The sequence below is a fragment of the Pteropus vampyrus genome, unplaced genomic scaffold (genome assembly GCF_000151845.1).
Source record: "Pteropus vampyrus isolate Shadow unplaced genomic scaffold, Pvam_2.0 Scaffold1, whole genome shotgun sequence".
In the NCBI taxonomy this organism is placed as follows: Eukaryota; Metazoa; Chordata; class Mammalia; order Chiroptera; family Pteropodidae; genus Pteropus; species Pteropus vampyrus.
The window spans coordinates 22372956-22400219 of NW_011888782.1; the positions used below are offsets into that span (position 1 = coordinate 22372956).

The following is a 27264-nucleotide window of genomic DNA, read 5'->3' on the forward strand; positions in this document are numbered from 1 at the left end:
CACTTGCAAATGACATCTCTGATACATGCCAGCAACACTTAAGCTGGAGATACAGGGTCCACTAGGCATCTACAAGCTGACAGGTGTGGGCTCCACAGGAGCTAGTGCCTATCCTATGAAATGCAAGGAGAGCAGAGTCAGAAATTTCCCCCAGCTTCCTCTCTCTCTACGATACATTTAGGCTACGAATGCAGTATCCCATTCCTTCCACAGTGGAGCACTGCACTGACCCACGCCTGCCAGATTTAGCTCTGTGGCAATACCCACATCCACAGGGGACTATTTTATCCTGGCAGAGCTCCTACTTTCAACCACTTGTCTCTGGCCCGATTCAACTCAGTTGGCATCTTCTACAGTTGACTTACCCCATCTCGGGCTGCATGGTCTTTCTTGGGTTTTGTGGTGGTTGTCATAATATGGTGGTTTCTTTGGGATTAGGTCAAATTAGAATAAGAACAATAAAAATCCATCTTGTTAAGTATTAGCTTAGGGCTATAAAAAGACAAGAATTTTAAATTCTCTATTTTGTGCTTAGAGGAAATCTCTAAACTTTTATCCTTTGCTGAAGATGGAGGCACAGATTTGGAGAAAAAATTTCGATTAACTCTGAAAGACAAAACAGCAGGGAATGCCAGCTCCAAGTTTGCTCAAATTCTCTAGAGCCCATAAATTTGAATGGTTGTCACTCAGTGGTAAGCCATGTAAGAATCCTGTTTCTATAACCCCAAATAGTTTCTAGCCCAGAAAGAGTTCAAAGTCGATTCAGTGTTCTTGCTGGTGGAGGTGCTGGTTCCACTCCCACATCCCTGTCATCCCAGTGAGAGAAAGGTCCCAGGGCAGCGTTGCAGTCTCCCTGTCTCTAGAGAGGCCTCTACTCAGTTTCTGGGAGGGAGGCAATCCCCAGAGCTGCTTTTTCTCCACAGTAGGCACAGCCACTGCCCAGGAGCCCTGGAGGCTGGGCAAAGGTGGGTTCTGGGGTTACTGCAATCATTCCTCATTCGCTATCAGCCAGCTATACACAGTGACGAGTGCCAGGTCTCCAGAAAACCATAATTAAAACATGATTTTGCTGGAATCTTGAGGAAGGAATAGGTCCCAGTAGAAGAACCACATACAGAGGATACGGTGGGGAGAAAAAGCGGGGAAAAGGGAAGAGGGAGAAATGAAAGTGGAGAAAACAAAAACTAATGGGTTCTTGTTTTGTAGCTGGGAACCAATAACTCTTTATGATGCTGTTTTCCATGAAAAAAAAATGTGTTCTAAGTTTTTATTAATGAAGTTAGATACCTTCCGCATAAAACCAAATCTGCCAAAGAAGAAAATATTAAGCAAACATTCAAGAGAAGCAGAGTGTGTTTTTAAAAATATGTCTAGGTAGACTTTTCTATCAAAATTGAACTGAATTAAGTTTGTTTGTTTGTTTGTAAGTTGGGATGGAACCCCAGAGATGCCCTGACGTAACAATTTATCCTTAACTGGCTGGTCACTTTAGTAAGGTCGCTGTCACAGAACACATGAAAAAGACAATCACTGTAGGAAATAGGACAACAATAGCTGCTTCTACCTCCATGCTAGTATTAGGGTCAAGATCATCACACTCTGACTCCTCGGAACTGTTCGTCTCCTTGATGGGCAGCATGAGGAAGGGGGAAGAAAGAGAACACAGTTAGAACACAGGCAGCTTTTGCTCGAGAGCAAGGAGAACTTCAGAGAAGCGTGGGCAATGGGAAATTGGGCAGAGAAAAAACCAGGTGCTTTTAAGGTGGGGGTGCGGATCACCAAGGGTGGCAGCATGCTCTTTTCAGGAGCTGAGTGAGGCTGGGATCACGTACAGCCGCTCATCTCACAGGAAATAGCAATGGAAGCAACCAAATGAAGCATGAGTGCTGTCAAATTGAAACTGTGGTCTTCTGTGAGGGTGGCCTTCCCAGATGAGGGTGAAGGAGAGAATACAATTTCTTTTCCCCAAGAAGGACGTGAGAATGGGTTTCAGTTGTTCTTATTTTGCTTAGAAAGGGGGGAAAAAATGTGCCAGGTAGATAGGTAACCATGCATCAGAACACAATTAAACATCAGCAGTCTAATTTCCATTGTCCAGAGGCAGATCTTTTCAGAGGGCCCAAGGTAAAGAAAACAGATCACATCGTTTCAAGATGGGGAGGGGGCAACAAGGGTCTACTGAACCTTAGAATCAGTGAGTTCAGAGTAATAGGTGGGTTATCACAAAGCAGTAACTTGGGCTTCACCAATGTGCCTCCCTCCCCTGCCATGCACAGGCCTGAAGGTCATGTCTGAATTCTGGGGAAAAGAAATGAAGCTTTATCAAGGACACACTGCCTTAAGTTCCAAACCTCAGATTTCATAGGGTTGAGGGTTTGGAAAGCATCCCTGATCTCTTTACTCTGCATGTATTTTCAAACCCTAGGATACTGAATGAGCAGCTTGGAGAAATTCTGTATGAATCAAGCACCTTGCATTTCTAACAGAATAATGCTGCAGATAATTTTGCTATAAAACATCTGCACAGTATAAATGTATAAAAGAAAAAAAGGAGATACTTACTTATTTGAATCGAAGTTGCCAGGAGAAATAAAAAATAAAAAATAAATTGATCTTGCATGCAAAATCCTGTTAAACTACTTCCCCTCTGGTCCCCGTACTGAGAAAAAAAATCCCCATCCACCCAGATTGCCTCTTGAGAATGCTGCAGGGTGGGAATAGATGAGAGGTGGGACACAGCTCCAGAATACCTTACTCACTTTAACAGAGACTTTGTTGCCCAGAATATCCTTGGGTTTACGAGGCCCTGTGGCTTCATTTTTACCCGTGTTCTCCACTTCCGCCCGCTTTCTCATGCGTAGAGTATGCCATGAACATGACTTCCTGTTGTACCAAAAAATGTACCAATCAAAATGGTAGGTCAGGGCAGAGTGAGGCGGTGGGTGGGTTCGCCACCCATGGGTGAGTCGGTAGGTGAGGTGCTCCAGTCATGCCCCAGCTTCAGAGGCCTCAAACCTGCACGCCAGCTGTGGTGGCAGGCAGCTGACTTCACCTCAAACCGGAAGTGAGCGAGAATGAACTTTGACCCCACCTGATAGATGTGCAAGGTTGACTGCAGCATTTAAGAAAAATATGAGTACGGGGTTATTAAATTCTACCAAGGGAAGTTTTTATATCATACTTATGAGGCCTCATAGGACTGAGGAATATCCTTCCTGAAGGGTATGGTGGATAGGGGAAGAACGAAGCCAGATGGATGGATGGGAGGGTTAGGGGAGTCGGGGAAAACAGGAAAGATACAAGAATTATATTCTATAGTGCATAAGCTACTGGAACTTTCCCAGTACCGGCTATAAAGATCCAAAAGGATGATTTTGAGGTTTCCATTTCATTATTTGTATTTGAGCTGTACCCATTCCCAAACACTGTGGTACAGATAAGATTTTCTGGGGCATTTGACTGAATAAATAGTTAAGCACCACTCATTTATCTGGATATTTTAGGATAAACGGTTTTTTGGTCTATGTTCTCCACATCGCTTAGTGTCTGTGAATATAGAGCTCTGTCAACCACTAAGAGGTCCTAGAGTTTCCCTCTTGGGAGATGATAATGTGCTCTCAGGGAGGTGAGGGAGGCAACGCCCTTTCACACTATTCTAACTTCCTTCTTCCCATGACAGGGTTGGGAGCTACTTCTTCACAGACCTGTAAAGAGAAGCTCAGGGCAGAGCTTTTGATATGTTAGGACTCAAAGACAAAGACACCCAAAGTCAAGTCACACACAGCATCAGTGACCCTGCACAGTCATCATGAATTTCAGGTGTGGTCACAGAGTTTGGATGTAACTCTATTATTGTCTGGAGTAAGAGAGGTTGGCTTCCCTTCAGTGTCTCCTTGTCAAATTTAGGCCTGTGCAGGCAGGATTCAATAAAAAGAGCCTTCATTAAAGGAGAGAAAAGAGAGAGAGACATATGAGAATTTAGGAGGAAGGAGGATACTCCAAAATGTATAGTATCCCCTCCGTAAAATTCCACGTATGTCAGGGATTTTAGGATGTTCTGGGGAAGGTGTTCCAAAAACATTCATCACTAACACACATGGTCGACAACAAACCTCAGTAGGCAAGAGCAATCATAGTCATGTTCTCAAATTTTCTGGGAAACTGGGCTTCTTTAAGAGGCAAGAATCTCTTGGCCAGACCTTCTCTTGTAGCTCCTAAATGGGCAGACTCTTTGGGACCGTCTGCATACCACCTCCTCGTTCCACTTGCTGTAGCTGAGTGAGAACCAGTCATGGAAGCTAATCTTAAATGATACCATTCGGTTAACTTCAGCTTTCATCTTATATCTTTACCCCTAAATCCATGTCTTTAGCTCCTTCTGAGAACATCTTGAGTGAGGGAGCTCCCTGCTGAAGACTCCCAGGGCAGACAGCACGGTGTGCGTGTGTGAGTGTGGGAGTGTGTCTCTATGTTTATTACAACCCTCTGGGTCATTCAGTATGCTTGGTGAGAAACTAGAAATGCCATAATGTTTGGAAGGAAGACTGAGTAGAACAAGTGGCAGGACAGGCTCAGTTTCACATTCTTCTTCCCAGAAGAACTCATCGTCCTGGTTTGGGGAGCTTCCGTCTCTTGGCCACAAGCCGGGGAGTCATGTGGAAACACGGTTTCAGGGGCATTTATCCAACTCTGACCTCTGTGATCATATCAAGCCCTGGAGAGGGTACGGTGAGTGTCCTTCACTGATAAATGGCAACCACTTTTAATTAGTTGCTCTGTTCCACACCCCCACCGACCCTTGTGCAAGAGCAGCTGATAAGGAACCAAAATGACCAATTTATATTTTGAATCTGTTCTCTCTCATCCAGTCTGATACCTTTTATACCTTCCCTTCCATAAAAGGTGTGAAAAAGTGACCGAAAGACCCAAAGGTGAAGAGGAAGATGTGCTCAGTGCCTGGATAATTAGATCACAAATCATTATGACTTAGCTCTATAAAGACACTGATTAATAAGAACTCCAATACTTTGAGGGCCTTTATTCTCAAGGCTTCTTAAAGGGTACCAAAGCCTAGCATCTTCAGAATAAAATGAATTGGGCCTATTTGCATGCTAGGGGCCACTACAGAGTTCCAGTTGGGCCTGCGGTTACTTAGAAAGGCCAGAATGAGGTCAGTGATCCCTAGCCCCTTGCTAGTCTCTGGCCCTAGAGAAAGGGTCAGAGAAGTACAGTTCTGTTGGTGACCCTGCTCATATTTCTTATGGGAGCTCGTTTCAGCTGTCATGGATGACCACTGGTGTGGAAAGCTGTGGGGAATGCAAGCCAAACACTGCCTTCTACTCTAGTCATTAATTTACGTCAGCACTTCAAGGTCACCCAGTTGGGTAGCATCCAATCTGCATCATTTCTCATCTCAGAGGTAAGAGAAAACCAGTAGGGGCTTTAGAAAGAAAGGCTGGGGTTGGAGCTTTCATGACTGGTTGTGTAGGAAAAAACCACCAATGTATTCAACCGACTCTTAAAATACAGAAAAGGAAAGAAAAGGAAAAAAAAGAAAAAAAAGAAAAGAAAAGAAAAGAAGAAACATTTGCACATTTAAAAGTCCCAGAAGAGTGAAATGGGGAAAAAGGGTCAACTAGTCTTTAACCTCTTTAACATGAAAACATGCTCATGGTGAAAATTTATTTTACATATTTAAAATAGTACATTTAAAATTATTAGTTACATTACAGGTACAATGATGAACATTGTGACTCTCCATTATATTGCACAACCTGACTTCATCCATACGGGTTTCTTTAAATAGTGCAAAATACTTTATACAGGAATGTGTTCGGAAGGGTCTTCGCAACCAAAATCAGGAAAAGAAATATCTTACAAGTTACCATGAACATATATTAAAGTGACAGGGGAGGGGGAAGTTAAAAAAAAAAAAAAAGGTACAATCTGTACAGAGGAATTGCCATAGACAACCAAAAAGTCCCCTCTCTCTTGGGAGAAGCAGCGGGCCTCTGACCTGTACAGGTCTGGCATTTGTGCTAAGGTAATTTTTTGGTGTCAATCAAAAAAAAAAAATATATATATATATAGATCAGTAACTTAATACAATATAAATAGCCGTCCAGTCCAGTGAATCCTGTGATGGGTCAAGTGGAGCAACGAAAAGGCATGCTTTTGTCACCTAGGGTTTCAAGGTTCTTTTCTTAATGAGGGGAGGAAAAGAGGAGAAAAAAATGAACACAAAATTATAAACAAAAAGGAAAGAAAAACCACCGCCACTACCATCAACAAAAAAATTCAAAATAATCCAGCCTGGATGCCCCATGTTGTGTGTGGTTCCAGCACTCAAACATTGGTTCCGGTGGCACTGTCGAGAATAAGCAGCAGTAATTCCCTACCATGTGTTTGCATTTTGTGTTCTTTGTTTGTTTTCGAATTTTTTTAAAAATCCACATACTCCTCTCCCGGGGAAGCCAATGAGGCACTTACTTGATGCTCCCGTCACTATTTTCTGCTGCTGCCGTGGCTTTGGTGAGGGGTGCCAGGATGTTGCCTGGGACCCAGCCCTCAGCCGCAGGGGAATGGTCGCTGGCAGGCTGGTACACCAGGCACATGTTCTGCTGGTTGACGGCAAGGACCTGGACCACCTCACCTTGGCTCACACAGATTTCATTCTCCTTCAGTGCATAGTAATCTTTGATCACGGCCATGGACGAGGTCCCATTGCAGCCTCCCAGGTCACTCTGCTGGGAGACAGGGCGGGAGGGATACAGACACAAGAAGGCTGGTTCACACAGGTTTGCTCTGTATCCTACAGTGTGGTTAAAAGCCCAACCTTCCACTAGCAGGGTAAATAGCAGGCAGAAAATTATCTTGAGTAATGATGCTACATTCATAAATATACTCTGTTTCATACAATATTATAATCAAGGGTGAATAGGAAGAGATACTGCCCAGCCTAGGTAAAGGTATAAACACACCTTCCACCTGGAAGCCCATTCCCTAGCATGCAACCTTCCCGCCAGCATCCTCTGACTAATGGAAGGAAGAATGTAGTCCTGGCACAGGGATGCATGAATACTTGGGCAGAGTGAGGTCTGGGCAAAGGTCGAGTTAGGGGTAGTAACCCTTGGGTGGAAAGAACACAGACCCTTTGATACATTTTTTTCTTCCTTTTGAAAAAGCATTGGTCTTATTCGACATTCAGACTCTCCATGAGACATTTGCCCAATTCAAAGGCAAGGTCATGACCTACCCTGATCCAACTCCTATGGGAACAGGATGCGTTCACTTTCCCCTACAGTCATTAACACAAGAGGTCCTGCCTCTGTGGCCTTTTCACATGACTCTCCACCAGGAAAGCTGCTTATAGGCAGACCTGTAACTCCCAGGGAGGCCTGGCAGCCTCACAGGGCATGGTGAGAGCCAGAAATTCTTCAATAAGTTTGACAAAATGCCAATATGACTTCAACTTATTCACAAGGGCCGGTAGGGGTTTTTTTTTGGTAGAAAATCATTTCCACGTGATGTGATGAAATAGATTGGTACAGTTACTCTAATACAGAATTGAATTTAGACATTAACAATTAATTTTTTTTAAAAAATCAATATTTAACGATTTGGGTAAAAGAATAAAAGTATAAAATCAGAACAAGTAGGCTAAAATGTAGATGTTCCTATTAACAGACCCATTCAGTTCTAGAAGAAACTGAGGCCTATTCTGATTAACTAACTTGCCGAAGGTCTAGAGTAAGCGAGTTGCAGAATTTGGAATGAAAACCAGATTACCTAATCCAGACTCCTAATCTAGCACTTTTCCCATTTGTTCTCTTGTTCCTAGTACCTCGTAGGATTAAAACAACTGTGTAGACTGGCTCTACAGTTAAATCTATGGCTATCCTCATGGTGATGTTTGAATTACAGATGATCTGTGATAAATGTTTAATCCAAGGCTGGCTTCCTCATTCACACAGATAAATAATCTCTCCTTGTCGCATCAGCCAATGGATGGTGAAGAACTGTGAGCTCACTTAAGCAGCTTATCATTCGAAAGGACAATCTCTTTAAAATATCAGACACTAGAGTTTTGACTTTTAGATGATCTACACCACAACTACTCAATTAGATATAAATCATCTCTTTTTATAATTGCTACTACAATAAGATCTTATATTTGTATAGAGTCTCTCCAACAACGATAGGGTGTCTGCACTAGAGGGAACTAGTCTGACACACTCAATTTGTGGGGAGGAAGGAGAAGTAACTGAGACTAGGCTGTACCCAGTGGGCTGTTCCTGACAAATGATCAGCATAAAAGGACGCTGCTTCTCAAAGTGACCTCCAAGGGCTGTGCCCGAAGAGTTAAGAAGTGGGGGTAATGGACTGTCACTTACCTTGCTGGCCTCAAACTTGTCCCCAGGCTGGTGGTAGTCAAACCCTGGACTGCCATTGGAGGTAGATATCTTTAAGGGTGGCAGAGGCGGGTTATAGCTGGAGCCTTTTGGGGGCTTCTCAGAGCCCACGGGGACAGAGGAGTAGGGCCTGGGGCTGGCTTGGGGAGCCCTTGCAGGCTGGGACCTCATCACGGCTGTGCTCCTTTCTTTCCGCTGATACTCAATGGGTGACTGCAGTGCTGCAGGGTAAGAGTGGACAATTACTCTAAGCTTTGGGAATTCCACAGGATTTAGAGGCTTCTTAGGTACAAGCTCTGTGCCAGGCATAATGGGGATACGCGAGGAAGATATACTACCCTTGTTTGTAAGGAACTTGTAATCTACTGTGAGAACTAAAAAACCTACCCAAATAATGAAAACACAAATGGTACCATACGTAGGGTACAAAGTGTTGTACAAAAGGAGAGAGGGCTCTGTAGTATGAGTGTGAGCTGTGTATATGTACAGGTGGTGGCAATAAAGAACTTCAGAAGAGAGCCGGCTCTAAGATTCTGTAGGAAGGAAGCAAGTATGAAGTGTGTCTGGGGAACAGGATAGAGTCGGATTACCTAGAGCACAGAGCCATGGGTCTCCATGGATGAAGGGGACGTGAGACAGGTAGGGAAGGTTGGAGGTGCCATAGTGTGACAGATCTTTCTGCCAAGGGTAACGAGTCTGGATTTAATTCTGAAGATCATGAGAGCGATTGGGTTCAATGAACTTGAACATTTTAAATTCAGATTCTATCAGCAGAGACACACTTGAAGAACATTAACCCTGTAGCAGTTGGGAGAAGAGATTGGACAAGCTGATTCAGAAGCCATGAGATAATAACAAGATCTATTATTGCATAACCAGAGCAGAGCCAGTGATAGTGTAGAAGGGATTTGGTGTGGCAAGTGTTCTGAAGGGAGACTAGACAACGACACAGCCTAGATGCGAAAAGGCAGCAAGAATCAAGGGTCACTCAGGTTTGGAGACTGGGAGAATGCTTGTCAAGGAGACAGAGGAAAAGCTGATTTGAAAGGAAAGATGTGAACTTTGTTTTACTAAGTTTAAGATAACAAAGTTCCAGGGTCTGAATCCTAAAGAGGTACAGCCAGGCAAAAGCATACAGGTCAAATTCAGTAATAATGACTTCAAGGGCTGGCCTGATTATGTCATTTTTATCAGTATCCACTGTGACAAATATTTAAGTGGGTTAACAGTTGGTGCCCAGAGAACTTTCAATTATAAGGATATTTATATAGTGATCAGCATGTACCTCAATAGGACTCAACATAGGGTCACACTTTATTCTATTTAAGGTCTCAGGAGGGAAAGATGACTTTGAGATGCCTGCACATGTCTCTGTAAGTAAAAGCCTGGCCCTGGTCCATCATCACATCCTTTTCTCTTGAGTGTGTCAAAGTATAGAACAGGCTCCTGCTGGAGCTCAGCCTTTCTCCCTGGAGAGTGTTCTGTAGGCATTAAATATTTAGGTATTGATAATTTGTACAGTAATAGCTCTATAATTCACTAAAATTAGGAGAAAGTTCTCTTGGAACCATGTAAAAGTCTGAACCATCAACTATGCCCAGAGAAATGCAGTTCCAAGTTTTAGGTAGATAGTGAAAATTTGGGAAGCAGACCTTGTCACATAAAATTGAGGTATTTGATTATATGGACCAACTGTGCTAATGTGTTTGAAAATAGTCTGTCTTCCTAAATAAGCTACACAAAGAGTATGTATTCTTCTACCAGCCTCAATTTGCAAAATTGAGGTCTTAGAATCAGGAAGGCCGTATATCTTCTGACAGAGTTTGTTCCTAGCTGATGGATACAGTGTCTCATGCCTGATCCCCTTCCTTCCTCCCTTCCTTCCTTCCCCCTTCCCTTCCCTTCCCTCCCCTCCCCTCCCCTCCACTCCCATTCCCTTCCCTCTTTTGCTTTGTTTGCTAGGGAGCTCATAGATAATTGTGCTCTATCACTAGCAACTATACTGCAGTTTTGTGGTGAACAGCCTAATTTTAAGTTATACAGTTCTAGAATCAAGTCCTTGTTCTATCACATACTGTTTTTAGATCTTGGACAAGTTTCTTAACCTATCTGAAATCTTTTCCTCACCTGAAAAATAGAGGATGATAATAATAGTGCCTGGCACAGAGCAAGGATTCAATATATGAGAACCATTATTGTTAGTTATTTCTGGTTTCAATGTATTGTCCTGCCTTGTTTTTCTTTGTCCTAAATTGATGAACTTAAAAAGCTCATTCCAGCTTAGAATCTATCAGAAATTATTAACAGCATGCAATTTAATGAATGTATTTTATATATGCACATATTTTTGCATAAGATTATTTTATTAACACAAGCATTAATTCTAAAGTGTACATTCAGACACCATAAACTATACACAACTTTCATTTCACTATCTCTCAGGACTGGTCCGGTACTTAATTTTAGACTTTTTAGAATGAGAAAGAACCTTAGAGGTAGGTCACTTAATCTAGCTTATTTTTTATTTATTTATTTTTTCAACCAAGCTATCTACACAGTGGAGGAGCAGGAGGCATCATTCAAAAATACTCTCTGTAAGTGTGAAATTGCTTTAAAGTCTCATGTTCTAACTTAAAAAGTCATGGCATCCTGGCTATGTAATTTTTTTGTTTTAAAATAAACACGATGTGTTAAATCTCTTATCATGGAGTAAGACTGATACCATAGGGAGGCGTGCCATGTTTTCCTGCTTCCAGCACTGCTGGCACCCCACAGTATATGCCAGCATGGGCAGAGTACATAGTTTCTCCTTTACACAAAATGAGCCAATCGAGGCCCAGGGAAATGTCCTGACTTGCCAAGGTCTTCGACTAGTATGTCATCTTTAATTTTCCTCCATACATTCAGGTCCATGCTAGACATCCAATAAGCGCTGTATTTGCATCTTTTGAAAAGAGTCCAGATTGTAGTCCTGGCAAGAAGTGACAGAGCAGAGTGGGCCTGTGTGTGTGTATGTGTGTGTGTGTGTGTGTGTGTGTGAGTACAGGCCTATGTGCTGGCTGAGTCTCCAGGTTTACTTTGTTATTGGTCATATTTTGCCTTCAACTTCAAGCTCCATTTCTGCTGAGAGAGACTTCTCAGCTCAACTCAGCAGATCAGCACTAGTTTAAAACGACACTTCCTTTCACACGCCAAGACGGATATGAAAAATTCACAGCAAGAAAAACAAAGAAATGTAAATAAGGTAGCAACTGCTCTTCATTTTAGCTCAAATAGGCCATCAGGGGACTCCTGCAGGGTCCACAGAGAGCTACATTTTCTGAGTATTCATCAATTTGTTCTGGGAAGTTTCAAGAAATTACTGAAATTTAGAGTGCAATTATCTCTCATTTGAAAGGGCGAAGGTTGGCTAGCAAGATGACTTATCCAGGTGCTCACACTGTTGGGAGCAGATGGGGGATTTGAACTGATGTCCCTAACTCCCAGTTATCTCTAGATAATGCAAGAGAACTTGTGAGAATACCAGTCATTAGCCATCAAACGGGAAGACACATGTCATTGATAGCCCCTAAGAGAAAGAAGATGTGCCCATCTTGGACTTTTGCTCCAATTATTATCAGCTAATGGTGGCCATAGGTATATGCCTTATGTGTAGGCTATAAGAGAATATCCTTTCTTTTGGAAAGATGGGGCTTTTTATAATGCTCCATCTGTTCTACTTGTATATTCAGGTTCAGAAAAATTCTAAACAAAGTGTTTCTAAAAACTATGAAGTTGGAGTCCATGTCAAATGTGATCTGGGTTCATAACTGCCCATGAGCCTAGACCCAAGGAAGCTCAGAGGTATGGGGTCCCCTAAAACAGGTCTGCTAGAAGCCAGGCTCAGTACCCACCATTTAAGAAGTCTCGCTGTGTTTCTAAGACTTGATTGATGTCCTGCACCCAGGCCTGCTGGATGTCAGAGTTGGCGGCTTGCAGAATGACCCTCTCCGAAGTCTCCCTATTCATGAGCGCAAACTTGCAGGGGTCATTGTCCACGTTTTCCTCCAAGACCAAGTAATTCATCTGGAAGATAACCAATTGACTCTTTTCATATTTAAGTGGTTTAATAAAAATCAACAATGTATTACAGTTCTTCAGAGTTTTTATTTCAAGAGATGTTTCCAAAATTTTGCCCTGGACCTAACAGCTAACTACTTTGGTTTCTATCTTTGAGTAAATGACATGATCCTGGAGAACCTGCAGGATCCTACTAGATTTTGGCACTCAGCCTGTCACTTTTTCTCACGGATGTTCAACCTTCATGCTGGAAGGTTCTTAGGCTGAAAGATCTTCATTGTTCTGGATCCTGGCTCGATCTAGTGCCCCTGTCGTAGGAAAGCAGCTCCCCCAAATTTGGCTCTTACTTCTCCCCTCTTGTCCCAACCGGATCCTCACCTTGATGCTCCTTTTGAACATGTAGCCCGGGGTGAGGGATCCCTTCCTGAGCAGTTCACTGAAGATGACAATTTGCTCAAAGAGGAACACACGCCTCTCCTTGGTCCGGGACTGCATGCCTGCATCCAGCTCAATCACATAGAATGTGTCCTGCTGCAGCAGCTTCCCCTGAGCGGTCAGGGTGCCCTGGTGGAAAGAAGCGCTGGCATAAAGCAGCTGAAAAACAAGGAGCCAGCCCCAGCCTTCTGGGTCCACAGATTCCCTCCTCTGGGGACATGGACAGCAGACCTGATACTGAAAGCCTCAGGGCTCTATTAAGAGACTGGATTAGGACCCAGCTACTCATCTAGGGCAGGCACAAAGGCCCTGGAGGGAAAGCGGCTATGGAACCATTAAGAAGCAGCTCCAGGAAAATGCCAGAAGGAAGGTAAGTAAAATTGTTCGCTAAAAGATGTTCAGAAATTATCCTGCCCTTCTTGTTTTTTATTAGAAGGAAAACAGAAAGCAGGTGACACCTGGAGCTAGAAGTGGCCTTTCTGTCCCTGGAGCTCCAAGAAGCATGCCCGCCTGGCTCCCGTGCAGCAGGGGCCAAAGACCTGGAGTCCTCTCACGGCCATGAACCCAGAAACCACCGTGGCCAAGAGAAGTGATGTAGACAGGACCACAAATAATCTGATGAGTTGGGCCTCTCTTCTCTCCTATTATTTCAGAATGGGGAACCTCTGAAGTCTTAGTCTCCTGCTATAGATCAAGAGGTAAAGTTGGGGTATCAGAGATAGGTATCCGTATTTTATAAGCTGGTAGATATTTTTCTGGGTCCTGTGATCTTTCTTAAAATGCTACTAGGCCACTTGACACCAGGCTTTGAAGATGGAGCCTATTTGGTTTGCCAGTTTCTAACCAGATTTTCAGAGATACCTGCATGTCTTCAAAGGGAATATGGCCTGACCCTGCAAGTCTTCACCGATGCTATCAGAGAGCCTTGCTTTTTCTACTGTTCTGCAACAAGACGCTGACATCTGAGCCAGTAGCCAGAGGGCCTCCTCTGTACTCTACTCTCTCAGGTGATGACTTTTGCCCTTTAGTGACAATGCGGGCCAATTTCTGCACGTGACGCCATATTCCAAACATTACCCAGCACATGGGTCATTTTTCTTTTGTGTTTCTGAGAAACACCTGCCCTCTGCTTGGATCATGGTTCCTTACTGTCAAGGTCAGCGGCCAAAGAGGCTTATCTCTACCCTGCTCCAAAGTTAATATTAAGCCAGTGACCTGCTAGCCAGGAAAGCTCTAAAAGCTCTATTAATATTACATAAGAGCCTGACCCATGAGTTATAGCCCTACCAATGCTAAAGGGAAAGCTAGGGGCTTTAAAAGGGAGGGGATCTAAGTGAAGGAGCTACCTTCCCCCTGGCCCAGAGCCATGGATTTCAGAAGGAATGGAGGTATGTTCATGGTCTTTCCCCATTAGCTGAAAGAATACAAAGCAGATTCTCCGGGGCCTGATGAAAAAATGAGATGGTGGTACTTGATTTAAAAGAGAAAATAATTCCCCATGGCTGTGTGTGGCCTTTCGTGGACACACACATATCACAGTTCCTGTGAAGTCTAACTTGAGTCAGATAGCACAATGAAATGCCGTTCCTCCTGTCAGCGGTCAGTTCATCCAAAGAGCAAGAGAAAGTCGGGCCAAACTCTGCTCAGAAAACTTGGGAACCATCAAGATTTAAGGGTAAAAGGAATTACTTGGCTTTCTCAGAACAGCCTCAGACCAAACATACCTCCAAGGGAAAAAGTATAAAACGTCATCTAGTATGTCTAGTATGACTCAAGAAACACTGTGTAAGAATTCGGGGTATGTTTCTGCTGAAACATACCCCGAGAGTAATCCTGCTTACTCTCATGCCATAGGTCTACCATGGAGAACTGGGAACCTATGAAAAATGAAATGAACAGCAAAGAAGACCTTCTACATACTTTCTGATCACAACAAAACAATGGAAACCAGACAGGAACAGCAGGATGGGCTGGAAAGGCAAGGAGGGCAAAATAATTTGACTCCAAAATACCATGAATCCAACTCAACAACCCAAAACTTGAATATAGCATCTCCTAAATTTACTTATGTACTAGTCTGCCTTGTATCTATTCTATTCTATCTCTTCTAGTTTGGCCAGAAAAAAAAAAAAAAAGGTTATTATTTTCTCAATTATCTCAACTTCCAGAAACCTCTTTTCTCCAGAAAAGAATAATCAAATCTTAGGTTGCTGGGAAAAAGGACTAGAACATTCACATCTTTCTGCAAGGGGCTCAACAATGACTACATTCGAGTCAATAGCTGTGTCAGTTTCAATTTTTATCATATTAATATTCAAAACAGAGTATGTTTAGTTAATATATGAGGATTGGATAGAAACTAACAGCCATTTATTAAGTTTAAATTAGAAAAGCCAATTTGTTCTTCAAAGGTTCACTGTTACGGGTTGAAGTGCATCCCCCTCCAATTCATATGTTGAAGTCTTAGGCCCAGTACTTCAGAACGTGACCTTACCGGGATATAGAGGCCTTACAAAGGGGATCAGGTTAGAGTGAGGTCATTATGGTGATTCCTGATCAAGCATGACTGGTGTCCTTATAAAGGGAGGAAGTTTGGACACAGAGATATGTACAGAGGGAAGATGATGTGAAGATACAGAAAAAATGCCACGTGAACATGAAGACGGCCTCCATAAGCCACAGAGACATGCCTGACAGATCCTTTCCTCGTAGCCCTCGGAAGGAACCACTCTTGCCTATACCTTGATTTTGGACTTATAGTTTATAGAAATATCAGATGACAGACGTCCGTTGTAAGTCACCCAGTCTGTGGCACTTTGTGTTGGCAGCCTTAGCAAACTAATACATTCACTGAAACCAAAATCCTGGGGACCTCTAGCTGTTTCTCCTAAGCCTTGATTATCTTCTTCAAAGAACAGAAATGTACCCTGTGATGTTTTAGAGCTTTAAACATTCAGGTAAACTAAAAAGCCAGCCACTCCATAGACCTGTTTATTAGAACCATCTTCTCAAAAAAAAAAAGTTCCACTTTCCCTCTGGGTCTACTTCCATCGCAGTCCTATCCTCCCTCCTACCCCCAGCATTTCTCGAGTAAGAAAGAAGACAAAAGAGGTCACTGCCAGGTCAACAGGTATAAAGAATTTTGGGTCTTTCTAACCCCCTTGGATCCAGCGTAGCTGGCTGCCCTGTAACTTCCTATGGTCGCCCTTCTACTGGATATCGTAAACAGACGTGTCTCCCAGACCTGTGAACCAGAGGAGCCCGGGCACAAAGGAGTGGATGGCGAGTAAAGGAGGCAGAGGAAGCGGGCACAGGGAAGCTTCAAAGGGAAGGCGGCTCATGGCCTGGCTCCTGCTGCCCGGAAGAGGGTGAGCTTGGGAGCATTCTAACGGGCTCACCTCAAAGCCCTGCAGGCGTCCCAGATTCATCATGTCGTTGCAGCGTTTTGGAACAAGGCACATTAACTCCACTGCTTTCTGTGGGGGAAAGAATAATAACAGCTCAGGAGCGGGAATAGCACCAGGGCAAGAAGCTCAGGGCAATTCCATGCTGGAAGACAGGGACCTCCCGGTAGATCCTTGATTCTAAGAAAGGACACTGATCCCTGCTGCCCCCTCTCGGAGGAGTGTGGCATCATCTGTCCTAGGTACAGGGGTGCTGGGCATCAGTGCAGGCGCCCCGTGTGAATCAGTGACTACACGTAGGGAGAATGCTACCCAGCCCATCCTTTTCCTACCTTCCCGCTTTTATTTTTCAACTCACATCCCTTCTAGGATGTTCTTTCTCCTCTCTGTTGCTTCCTAGTTGCCCAAGCAACAGCTTAGCCTGGCCTGTGAAATAGTAGAGGTTTTAACCTAAAATAACGTGCCAGAATGGTCTGTAGCCTCTCTGGCTTAAAATAATCCCCATGGTGACATCGTCTCAAAAGACTTCACTTAGGGAGTAATCCTTGGGGGTGGGGAAGGAAGTGAAAACAAAATACTTGGTACGTTACAATCAACTAGTACCTGGATTCGGAGATAAAATTGCACACTGAAACACCCAGTCTCTGAAGGATGTTAGAGGACTTAAATATCATCCTTCCCACTACGTGTCACCAGGCACCACAAAGAAAACACCAGTAGGGCTAAGCTCTGGTCTGGCCGAGGGCAGAATTCTCAAGTTTTAGAAAAACACTCAGTGTGTTCATCAATATTCACCTCTCTTCATCCCGCTGAGCAGCTGTCTGCAAGGGGCTCTTGCTGTCTTAGAGAAGTCAGCCTGGACTCTCAGCTGTCCAGAGACAATGTCTCCCCTTTAGAGACAGGCATCCAATATTGTCCCTAAGAACAGTCAGCATTACAAACAGAAAACTCACCTCGATATCTGAACACTCCAAACCAGCCTTCTCGCTGTATCTCAGGAAGTCCTAGCAAGTCCGAGAAGCAGGGAAGGGTGTGAGGAAGATGAAATCAGTTAGGAAAACGTCCAGAGAACTATAAAAAAACCTAACATTATAAAAACCACGAAAACACCCAGAAGACTTTCCTTCCCAGCAGAGATGGCAATGCTTTGTAGTAGCTGAGATATGAAGTTATGAGTCATAATGGACATAATAACACAGAGAAAACCCCCAAAATATTCAAAGACTCAAAACTACGAGAAAAGAGAGAGGGAAGGAAAGAAGGGAGAGAGAAAGTGAGTAGAGAAGAAGGGCAGATTATGAGAAGAGAGGGAAGAAAGTTAAACCTCTCTTCCATTTACCTCACATTTCTGTAAGACAAATCGAATTAAACCATTTTAAAAAGTAAAATATGACTAAATTTTAGGTTTTACTCAGTTAAGGTTTCTAGAACCTTTCCTTGACTCCCCTGTAATCCACTCTAATTTTATGCTCTTCTTTTTTTTATTTTTTAAAGGTACCAAGTCAGTGATGGTGACAAAGCAAGACAGTGAGTTGAAAAAGAGAAAAGAACAAACAACCTTTAAGGCAGGAACAAGAGACACGCAATTTATTTGGAGGCAAAGCTGATACAAGTAACTGACAGACAAGATAAAAAAGCCCACGCGTAGTACCCCCCACTAGCCCACAGGAGAAGTGTGGCGGAGACAGAACCTCAAGCTAACGTGCTAACTCAGAGCCTGTGAAGACCATCCTCTGGGTCCTGACCCAGCTCATAGCTCTCTTACCTTGAGGAGCAATTGATATTTTGTTATTCTTTGAATGGGCTTGATAAGGAAATCACTAAGCGTCAACCTTTGATTTATCTCCTGTTTCACCTCCTGAAACACAAGGGAGCCATGTTAGAAAGAAGGAACCAAAGAACCGGGGTGCTCTGGATTGGGTTTTAAGGCAATAAAGTTTTTGCCAATAAAGTTTTAGAGTCTTCCAACCACGTAAGGTAGAACTGCCTACACGACTGCTGGTATGTCATTAACGGCATATAACACATATCGTCGTCTTCTGCACAACGAGCACTTTCATACCCTGTGTCCTCTCCCCAGCCCTGAGGGACAGGTTGGAATTGGTATTCTGTTCTTTTTACCCCTCCCGGCCACGTCAGGAATGAAAGGCTTCTTAGGACACAGCAAGCCTGGGAAGTCCTCAACTCAATCTGCAAACACTCCGCGGAGGGCTCTTTCCAATGGATGGTGTTGCCTCTTGTCCAGCAAAATAAACGCTTTCCAGCTGGGGCAGAGCCAACACCATAGGTGCTTCACAGAACCTCTCGGAATGGAAGCAGAGACTATGAGGCGACTGCAAGCACCTCGACAAGGAAGAGGGTTCTTAGCAAGCAGTCTCCGGGGACTGGTGATAAGCGTGCAGGCGTAGTCTGCTCTGGGGCCACGTAGGAAGGACAGGAGCTTCTGAAGCAGTCTGTCACGGAGTCATTCTTCTGCATGTGGAGTCTCCTAAAAGCCGTCCCCATGCTGGGCCACCTCAGCTCCTCTCAAGCAAAGGGGCTTATGACAATTTAGCTAAGAAGGTAAGGGCTCCATTGAGGCAGCTAACCCTGTTCTGAAGGGGTCGCCATTGCTGTGTAGGGGCCACCTGTGGATGGATGACAGCTGGTCTTTCTTTCTTTTTTTCCCTTTTTAATTCCCGCCCTCCCTTCCACCCCTGACCTACGGATGTTGCTATCTCCCCTTGAGAACTGGATCTCTGAAAGCGAGGTGCCTCCTCCCGCATGCTTGTGGCACCTAAGACCTGGCGCCCCAGGGGCCTGGCACCCCTGGTGCCCTCGGCGGGGGGTGGGGGGGGAGTTGGCACACCCGGGGTATGGTCCGTGGCTCCACTTGGAGCTCGAACCCAGGACCTTCTGCATGTAAAGCAGACGTGCTAACCACTACACTATGGAGCCACCCAAAGGCTGGTGTTTCTGAAAGTGTCTGTCTGGGCCTGGGTTTCTTCCCTCTACCCCAGTTCAGCAAAACCCGAGCAGCTTACTTCAAAGTAGGCATCATACTCAGCAACGATGTACTCCGAGCGCGGCTTATTCTGGCAGTACCACACGTAGATGTGTAGCTTCCGCTCCTGCAAAGGCAGAGGGAAAGACACTCAGGCACCTTGTGCCCCACGCTGAGTCCGAGAGTCTAAGAATGCTATGCTGGTCTACACACAGAGAGAAGGACAAAGATATGGTCCACGCTGGGGGATGCAGCGAGGCGGTAAGATATCAAGGACAGAAGAGTAAATGTAGCAAGAGCCCGTCGTCCAAACTGCCAAGAAAGTTAAAAAAAAACAACTCAGAGAAGGAGGAGAAGGAAGAGCAGAAGAGAGGAGGGATTTTAAAATGCAGGTAAATAAGTCTGGTGGCAGGGGAAAGGGAGAGGGTGCAGGGAAACACTCACGTGTTTAATAAAGAGCTGTGCCAATCTGTCTTGCTCCTGGATACATTTTTCCAGTTCGGCCAGGAAAAAACTAAAAGGAGAGAAAGGATAAGAAGAGGAAGCCATATTCTTCAGCACTGTATTATTCCTCAAGGCTGAGATAAATGACAGAAGACTCTCCCCAAACCCTACCCCCAAGGCCAGATGCAGGGGGAGGAAGGGACAGTCCTGGACTCCCAGGCCGCCCTGACCCTCGAGACAATGCAGCACTCACTCCTTATGCCAGTCATAAATCTGGTGAATATTTCCAAACACGATTTTATCCTTTCCTCGCATGTCCTCAGGGACACCCTTTTCTTCTATTCTCTTCATGAAGCCCTGTAGGGCAGAGGCAATGGTGAGTAGAGCATTTCTGGGCCCAGCCCCACACCACAGCCTTGTGCAAACGCCCACTGTCTGCATGAGTTTGAAGACAAGTGCTTCTGTGGTTTCTCACTATTCAACCAGGATTTCACCCTTGTACAGAAAGACAGACAAGACTTTTACGAAGTTCTGGGTCTCTTTCTTTGTCTCCAGCCCCCTTAAGAAAGCAGAAGAAAGATGAAAGCAATCACCTCCCTCTCCCTTCTCCCAAGTTATATATCTTAAACACTTAGAACTAGACACATCTGGCCTAGAAATGTCTTCATATGTTAATACTTTAGACTCTGTAAAAGCTATCGCATATAATCTCATTTTCAGCTTTACAGTCAGGTTTTGAGGTGGCACAGGCAGCATTTATCCCTATCTGACCCGGCACTGGGGAATTACATGATTTGTCTTATGGTCACACAACTAATGTCCGACTTCTCTGGCTCTCAGCCTCCAGGTTCCCAAGCCTTCTACAGCTAGGCTGGGTTGCAGATGGAGATTGCTATAATCCTACCCACCTCATCCTTCCTTGGAGAAGGGAATAACTTTCCAGAAGCTAGAATTCGAGTCCTTCAGACTATATGCCAGGTTAGTCTGTTAATCCAAGGTTCAGGATAAGCGAAGACAAACCCTAAGCTGGCAGATTTCACAGGGTGGGGACCTTGAGGTCCAATGTGAGGAACCAGCAAGTGATTTGTTAGACTTTATATTCTTTTGTTCAAAATGTTTAACAGCGGGGCTCTCCACCATCTAAATTATCCATTTACTTTTAGACTTTCTCATCCAAGTGTCTAAATACCACTAAAGGAAACCCCTATGGAGAGAGAGCTGTTTTATTCACTTCCAAGTTGACTCTTAACTGTGAATCTGTCAATCTTGCCTTTTTGGTGGCTTTTTCTGTGTCTGTCCTCTTGGTAGCCATAATGCTCTCCTTAAAATCTAAAGAAACATGTAATCCCCAGGGTTTCACTAAGGGTGGCCTGCTTGATCTCCTTGGTGCCATGGTGGTTCATAGCTCTGAAGAATATATGTCTGTATGACTAAACGCCAATGAAAAGCTCTTGAGACAATAACTTGGTCATCTAAAACAAGACGAAGTGGACTTAGCTCTAACCCAAAGGCTGCCACATTTGGGGCCCTACCTCCCTCTAAATCTCTTATAATATTTCGAGGGGAAAAGAGAAAAAAACACCTTATCTACATATTCTATTTGATATAGGACCATTTTTTGTTTCATTTCTGCATATACCAGGAGGAAGTAAAACAAGCACTCTCAAGTTAAAATAGCTCAGCTCAAATAGGGTCTCATAAGTGCCTGGCTGGTGACCGCAGACTGACTCCCACACCCCAGCCGTCGACTCACCTCCACCACCACGCCCAGGTCCTTGACATAGTCTTTCTCCGTCTGTACCAGCTCATTCAAGACAAACCTGGTCAGGAGATTAAGAACAAGGAGGGTTCATCTTCATTGCGAAGCAAGAAATCTTCACATTTAAGTTCACGGGTAAGTTACTCTGGCATCTCCATGACAAAACCACCAAAAGCGCACACTTGGCACCTCTCGGGAAGGTGCTCACTGGTGCTTTCTCTACAAGATGCCCCCACTGAACTGCTGAGGGCACGGAGGCCAAGAGGGCTTTCCCAGATGGCACCCAACAGTCAGATGAAGAATGCCGCTTATAGCACAGCATTCCTCTTTCTATTCTTTATTCTTCTTCCTCCCTCACCTGTAACTGAACAGCTGGATATGCACAGGGCAGAAAAATGACAACCACTTTGGCAAAACTGAATTATGAAAGCTTTGAGGCCAAGGGATCAACATGAGGCTTTTCTTCCTTCATTTCAGCTCCGTTCTTCACTTAACAAGAGGAGAAAGACATCTGTTTGATAACCAACCTTTAAGGCCTCAGAGACACTGACATCAAGTGAAGCTTTGGAGATACAGAAACTGTAATTATTCAGATAGGTATCCATGGTAACTGGCTTGCAAAATCCCCAGTCAAGGCCAGCAAGATTGATTGCAGACATTCTAGAATCATAACTTTGAATGTGCACCCTCCCCACTCGCTACCAGATGTGGGATGTAACAACTTCAAGGACATTGCTTTCTTGGTTTCTTTCTTGTTAATGATTTCTTCCTCTTAGAGCATTTACTCTGTGCCAGTTTCTTCATCTGGGTTTTCTCATGCTTATTACAAGGTAGGTATTATAAGCCCTATTGTATATAGATGAAAACACCCAGGCAGTTTTGCCCGAGGGGATAAAGTGAGTAGCAGAGCTGAGATTTGAACCCAGTTGTACAAGAGTCCAAAGAGTCTGCTCTTTCACTCTCGCCTACTGCCTGGGAAACTACTCAGACTGGCTCTCTGGAGTCCCTGACGTGTCGAACGCACTTCTCCTTCTGTCCAGCCAGTAAAGAGCTGGACAAGAAATGCCCATGGCCGTGCACTAGGGCAGGCTAGGTGCTGTGCATCTTACTGGAGTCGGACTCACGTTATCTAAGTTTGAAAGAGTTTTAACTGAAGCTACACAACTGCATTTTTGGCCCAAGTGGCAGAAGGGACTAAGTTCTGAGATGTCAAAGGGCCCTAGCACAAGGGTTGTAACCGTTCTGAACTCAGGAAGCAATTCATCTGAAATTCTTGATCTATACAGCACAGAGAAGCCACCAAACCCCTGGGTGTGGGGCATCGCGGCCACGGGGAGGAAGCCAGAGGAACACATGCCTCTTTATCAGCATGTCCAGCACTGCCGACCAGCTCCCTCTCTCTAATACACACAATAATGTGTTGTAGGCCACAGGAAGGAACTGGCAAGGCCAAATAAAAGCATTTAAATATATCTTTAGCACGGCCCAAGTTACTGCTTGGAAGAAAGTGGTAAAAGAAAACCTACAGGAAAGCTAGAGTGAGAATTTGGGGCTGGAAGGGCCCCCCAGAGATGAAGTCCAGCTCTCTGTCTCCAGGTGACATTTTTATCCTAACCTATCTGCTGACAGATTGAAGGTTGTCTTGGGCTATCCAGCCTCTAGGGTAGGGGATTGGACTATGTGCTGCTAGTAGACCTGGCATCTCTTCTCTCGAAGGGCTCCCTGATCCCTCTCTAATTCTCCCCAAACTTCCCGTGACCCTTGCCCATCGTCCACTGCACACACATGCACCAGGGAGGAGGTTGGGGAAGCCACTTACATCCTGCCTCTCAGGGCCTTGGCTTTCTGTTCTTCTTCCAGGTTTCTAGTAGGTGTGGGCGGGGTCATCCCCTCATTCAGGCAGCCTGCAGGGTCTTTCAAACTCCCCCGGTAGGAGCCTCCTTCTAAGCTCTGAAAGAGAAGAATAAACAGTCTTATTGAAGTATATGCTGAAAAGTCATCCGGAAGGCCCTGTGTCCCCCTAGCCCAGCCACTTGGTAGATTAGTAGCCAAGGCTGTTGTCAACTGAACCTCAGTGAAGTGCCAGGAGACCAGAGATCAGAGCTGCCACCTTGTCAGGCCATCAGGACGTGCTTGGCATCATGTGCTGCCAGCTTCCCAGACATAATGAAAATTGTCAAAGTGACTTATCTCTGGGTAGGAGCTCCAGAAGTGAAGCTAATCATTGAAGCTCTACACTAAACAAGCGGTTAGAAAAAAAAATCAGTTGAAGGAGCATCAAATGCAAATGATAAGGGGCGGGTCGTGATAGGAAAACTAGTTTGGTAAAATCATGTTTGTTTCATCAGCTACAGATTTAGCCTTTTCTAAAAACATCTTTGCTAAGGTTATTTACCAAGGGCTTTCTTTCATTTGTTAATCTTTTCATTACTTTTAATTAAGTTGCTGCAGGATTGAGAAACAAATTAAAGGGATTAACATGGCACTCTAGCAAGAGCTAAATGTAAAGGATTCTAATCTCGGATCTGCTAGTGACTGGATGATCTTAAGTGAGGCAGTTGAAATTGTCCTATGCCTTGGTTTTCCTCAATTTTCAAATCAGAACGCTCCTTTCTACAGATTTCTAAGGACTAAACAGAGACAATAGTTGTACAACCCTTTGACAAATTAAAAATGCTTTACAGCTGATGAGTTCCCCCCATGAATGGAACTGCTGACAATAAGGATACTTAAAATGAGGTCAACGTTAACATTGTTACAAGTGCCCTAGAAGAAAGATCACACAGTGACAGTCAGCATTTCGTTATGAAAATTGGCAGAAGCAATATGGGTAAACAGTAAGACTGGAGATCAAGGTCAAGGTGGGCAACGGTAAAACAAATATGGGAGATGAATCCAAACTCTTCATAGGAGACACTTGTCTACAACAGTCACTGTGGCTGGCTAAAAGAAAAGGCTTATCTTAAGTAGTCTTTGAAAACATTAGCCCTAAGGTTAAAGTCACAGAGATCAAAAAGTGTTCAAAAAGGCAATAGGAACAAAAGGTTTCAGCATCATCTTAAACAACCTGCGCTTGAAGCATCTGTCATGAACTCTCTTTGCCGTTGTACTTCAACATAGGCCAAAAGGAGGTCGAAAAAGTCCAGGGAAATGAAACAAAAAATGGAGAGGTGCCCAATGGGCCACTATGAGAGAACAGGTAGAGAATATTAAGACTTGAAGTTGAAAAACTTAAAGCTGAGAAGAGATGTCAACTTTCTTTTCCCTCACTACATCCTCAGATCAACAGAATGTGCCAAGGCCCAAACGGGAATTTGTTACCAAAACTAGAAACTAGAATTAAGAGGACGGGGTCTTTAAGCTCAAGAAAGAGAATTTCTTTTAACTTGACAGGAAGGTATTTTAGAAAACAAGTAATCAACCATGGAAGTTATCCAGAGAAGCAGCACAGACTAAAAATAAAGAAAGGTCAAGAAGAGTTTAGCTAAATTTACAGGTTCAGGATCTGTAACCAGTTATTAAGGAAATGAGTGTCTGGTGCTGAGGCTTGACAAGCCACCGGACAGGCAGGCTTTCCAATGACATGTGACATGTCCCCTGGTGCCATCACCAGAGACAGGCTCCCTAGGCAGATGGATGAGTTGCTGATTGATCTGATTACATGCCTTTTACGTCCCCTCCCCCCATCCCCATTGTCCTGTTATAGTCTTTGTTCTGCAGCCAGTTGGCTGGCAGGATGCTGGCTGCAAGGTGTAGGAAACAGGCTTATATCTCTGCCTACAAGGTTCTCCTGTGGAACATCCAGCTTGGTGAGGTCCATTCTCAACTATTCTCCAGAATGAAGGATATCTTATTAGTCCAAAGTGTCATGCATGAAGACATGTTTCATCTTCTCCAGCCTGACCCACTATATGAGCCAAGAAGACCAACTGAGAGAGGAAGAAGAGGGAAGTAAAGGGTTTGGCTAAGCTGTATGCTGGGTAATCTGCCTCAAATAATGATGTTAGCTATAAATTTAATCGTTCGGTAGTGATTTCTTCTGAATACCTGGCTAGTTCTAGAGTTGAGATAATGAGTCCTAGCCAAGGGCCATTAGGGGTGACTTGCCACTGTCTGTGCTGCTCCAAGGGGAAAAGAAGCAGTGGTGGCTGGTTGATGAATGGAGCCCCTGCCAAGGCTCAGACTACGACAGTCTCAGTAGACAAAGGGAAATGGGTACAAAGGAGGGACCAACAAGAGTTGCACAATGGGTGTTCCCATAGTTGGTCCAAGGTCAGGGAATAGAAATGCAAATAGAATTCAAAAAAGTAGATTAAATGTAGAGGAAGGCTGTCCCATGTTAAAAATGAACACATTTCCTGTCCTCTGGATCTTGGATCACATACTCATAAAACGCCCTTCCTCTGGGCTCCTATAACCACCCTTTACACACCCCCTGCACAGCATTCATTGCACAGTGTTGCAAACGATCATTTGTTTGTACTATATGTATCAAGCATCTACCACATGCTGGATATTTGCAAAGTGCTGGAGAAACAAAGATGAATAAGATATGGTTCCCTGACCTCCATAATCTAAGCTACAATGGCTGTTCTTCTAGACAGAAGGAGTACCATGGAGGATGAAAAAAGGAGCAGGTAGCTCTATGGTGGGTTGCAGAGGAAAGGGAAAGAAAGGCTTAATGGAAGAGGCAACACTTGAGCTGAGTACTGAGAAATGAAAAAGATTTTATTGGATATACCTATGGGAGGACATTCTAGGCAGGAGTAGCACGGTGAGTAAAAAATCAAGTTGTGAAACTACACGGGAAGCTGATATCTGCCTGGTATAGGTGAGGTATAGGGTGTTAAGTTGGGGTTTGGCAAGTAACTGTTATTTGAGCTGAGGGGTGAGCAGGTACGAGGGAAAGAAGAGGTAAGGAATAAAATAGATAACCCTGGAGAAGTATGCAGGGATCAGATCATAAGGAGCCTTGCGTATAGCATTAAGAAGTAGAGACTTTACCTTCTAACACCAACGATGGGAGAATCTTAAGTAGAGAAGTAACATGATTGAATGTAACTTTTAGAAAGATGAATCTTAATGTTCATAACAACTTTTCATGTTTGGGGAAAATGTCTCTGATAAGATAGTAAAGGAAAACAGGACTTAAATTTTATATACTCTATGATTAATTACATCATGTTTAAATTATGAATCAACACTGAATGTGTCTAGAGGATGAGATTAAAAGAGTGAGAATTTGTTATATGCATGTCATTTTCCCAAATTTTCTTGAATGAGCATATATTGCTTTTATTAGTCAAAACTATTAAAAAGGTTTTTTTTTTTTTTTTTTTAGGGGAAATAAAAAAGAAAAGAAAGATACCTCTGGCAGTCACATAAAGAAATGTCAGGCTGAAATTGGGAGGAAATGGCTGCAACAGTCCAGGCAGGAGAGGATTTTGAGCTTTAACCCTAGACTGTGAGCCCCATTAAGAAAGGTTCTGTGCTTGATCTCAGAGCTGGCACATAGTAGAACTCCAAGACTTTATTGAATGCACTACGTAACTCTTGGGGGGTAGGTCAAAGTTCATTTGATGCAACAACAGATAAGGGTGCTGGCCCACCACCTACCACACCAACCTCAGGGAAGAGGCTTTCTTTCTAAAGGTTCAGTCTTTCATCTGAGGCAGATGGTAGAATCCTGGGGCTATTTAGAGGCATACTAGATTCTCACGTGGCCAGGGAGCTCTGGATCCTCAAATTTGAGGAATAAAACCAAACCAT

General features: G+C 44.0%; 1 protein-coding gene across 1 annotated transcript in view; it reads right to left on the bottom strand.

The window, feature by feature from the left end:
• KALRN (kalirin RhoGEF kinase) overlaps positions 1–27264 on the bottom strand; it is a 640142-nt gene that overhangs the window by 32988 nt on the left and 579890 nt on the right. The window contains 14 exon segments of the mRNA XM_023520165.1: positions 1565–1624; positions 2760–2883; positions 6490–6746; positions 8394–8632; positions 12305–12476; positions 12849–13034; positions 16304–16381; positions 17263–17313; positions 18075–18167; positions 19333–19419; positions 19737–19806; positions 19990–20093; positions 21490–21556; positions 23315–23445. Of these exon segments, the coding sequence (XP_023375933.1) occupies positions 1565–1624; positions 2760–2883; positions 6490–6746; positions 8394–8632; positions 12305–12476; positions 12849–13034; positions 16304–16381; positions 17263–17313; positions 18075–18167; positions 19333–19419; positions 19737–19806; positions 19990–20093; positions 21490–21556; positions 23315–23445 (1719 nt within the window).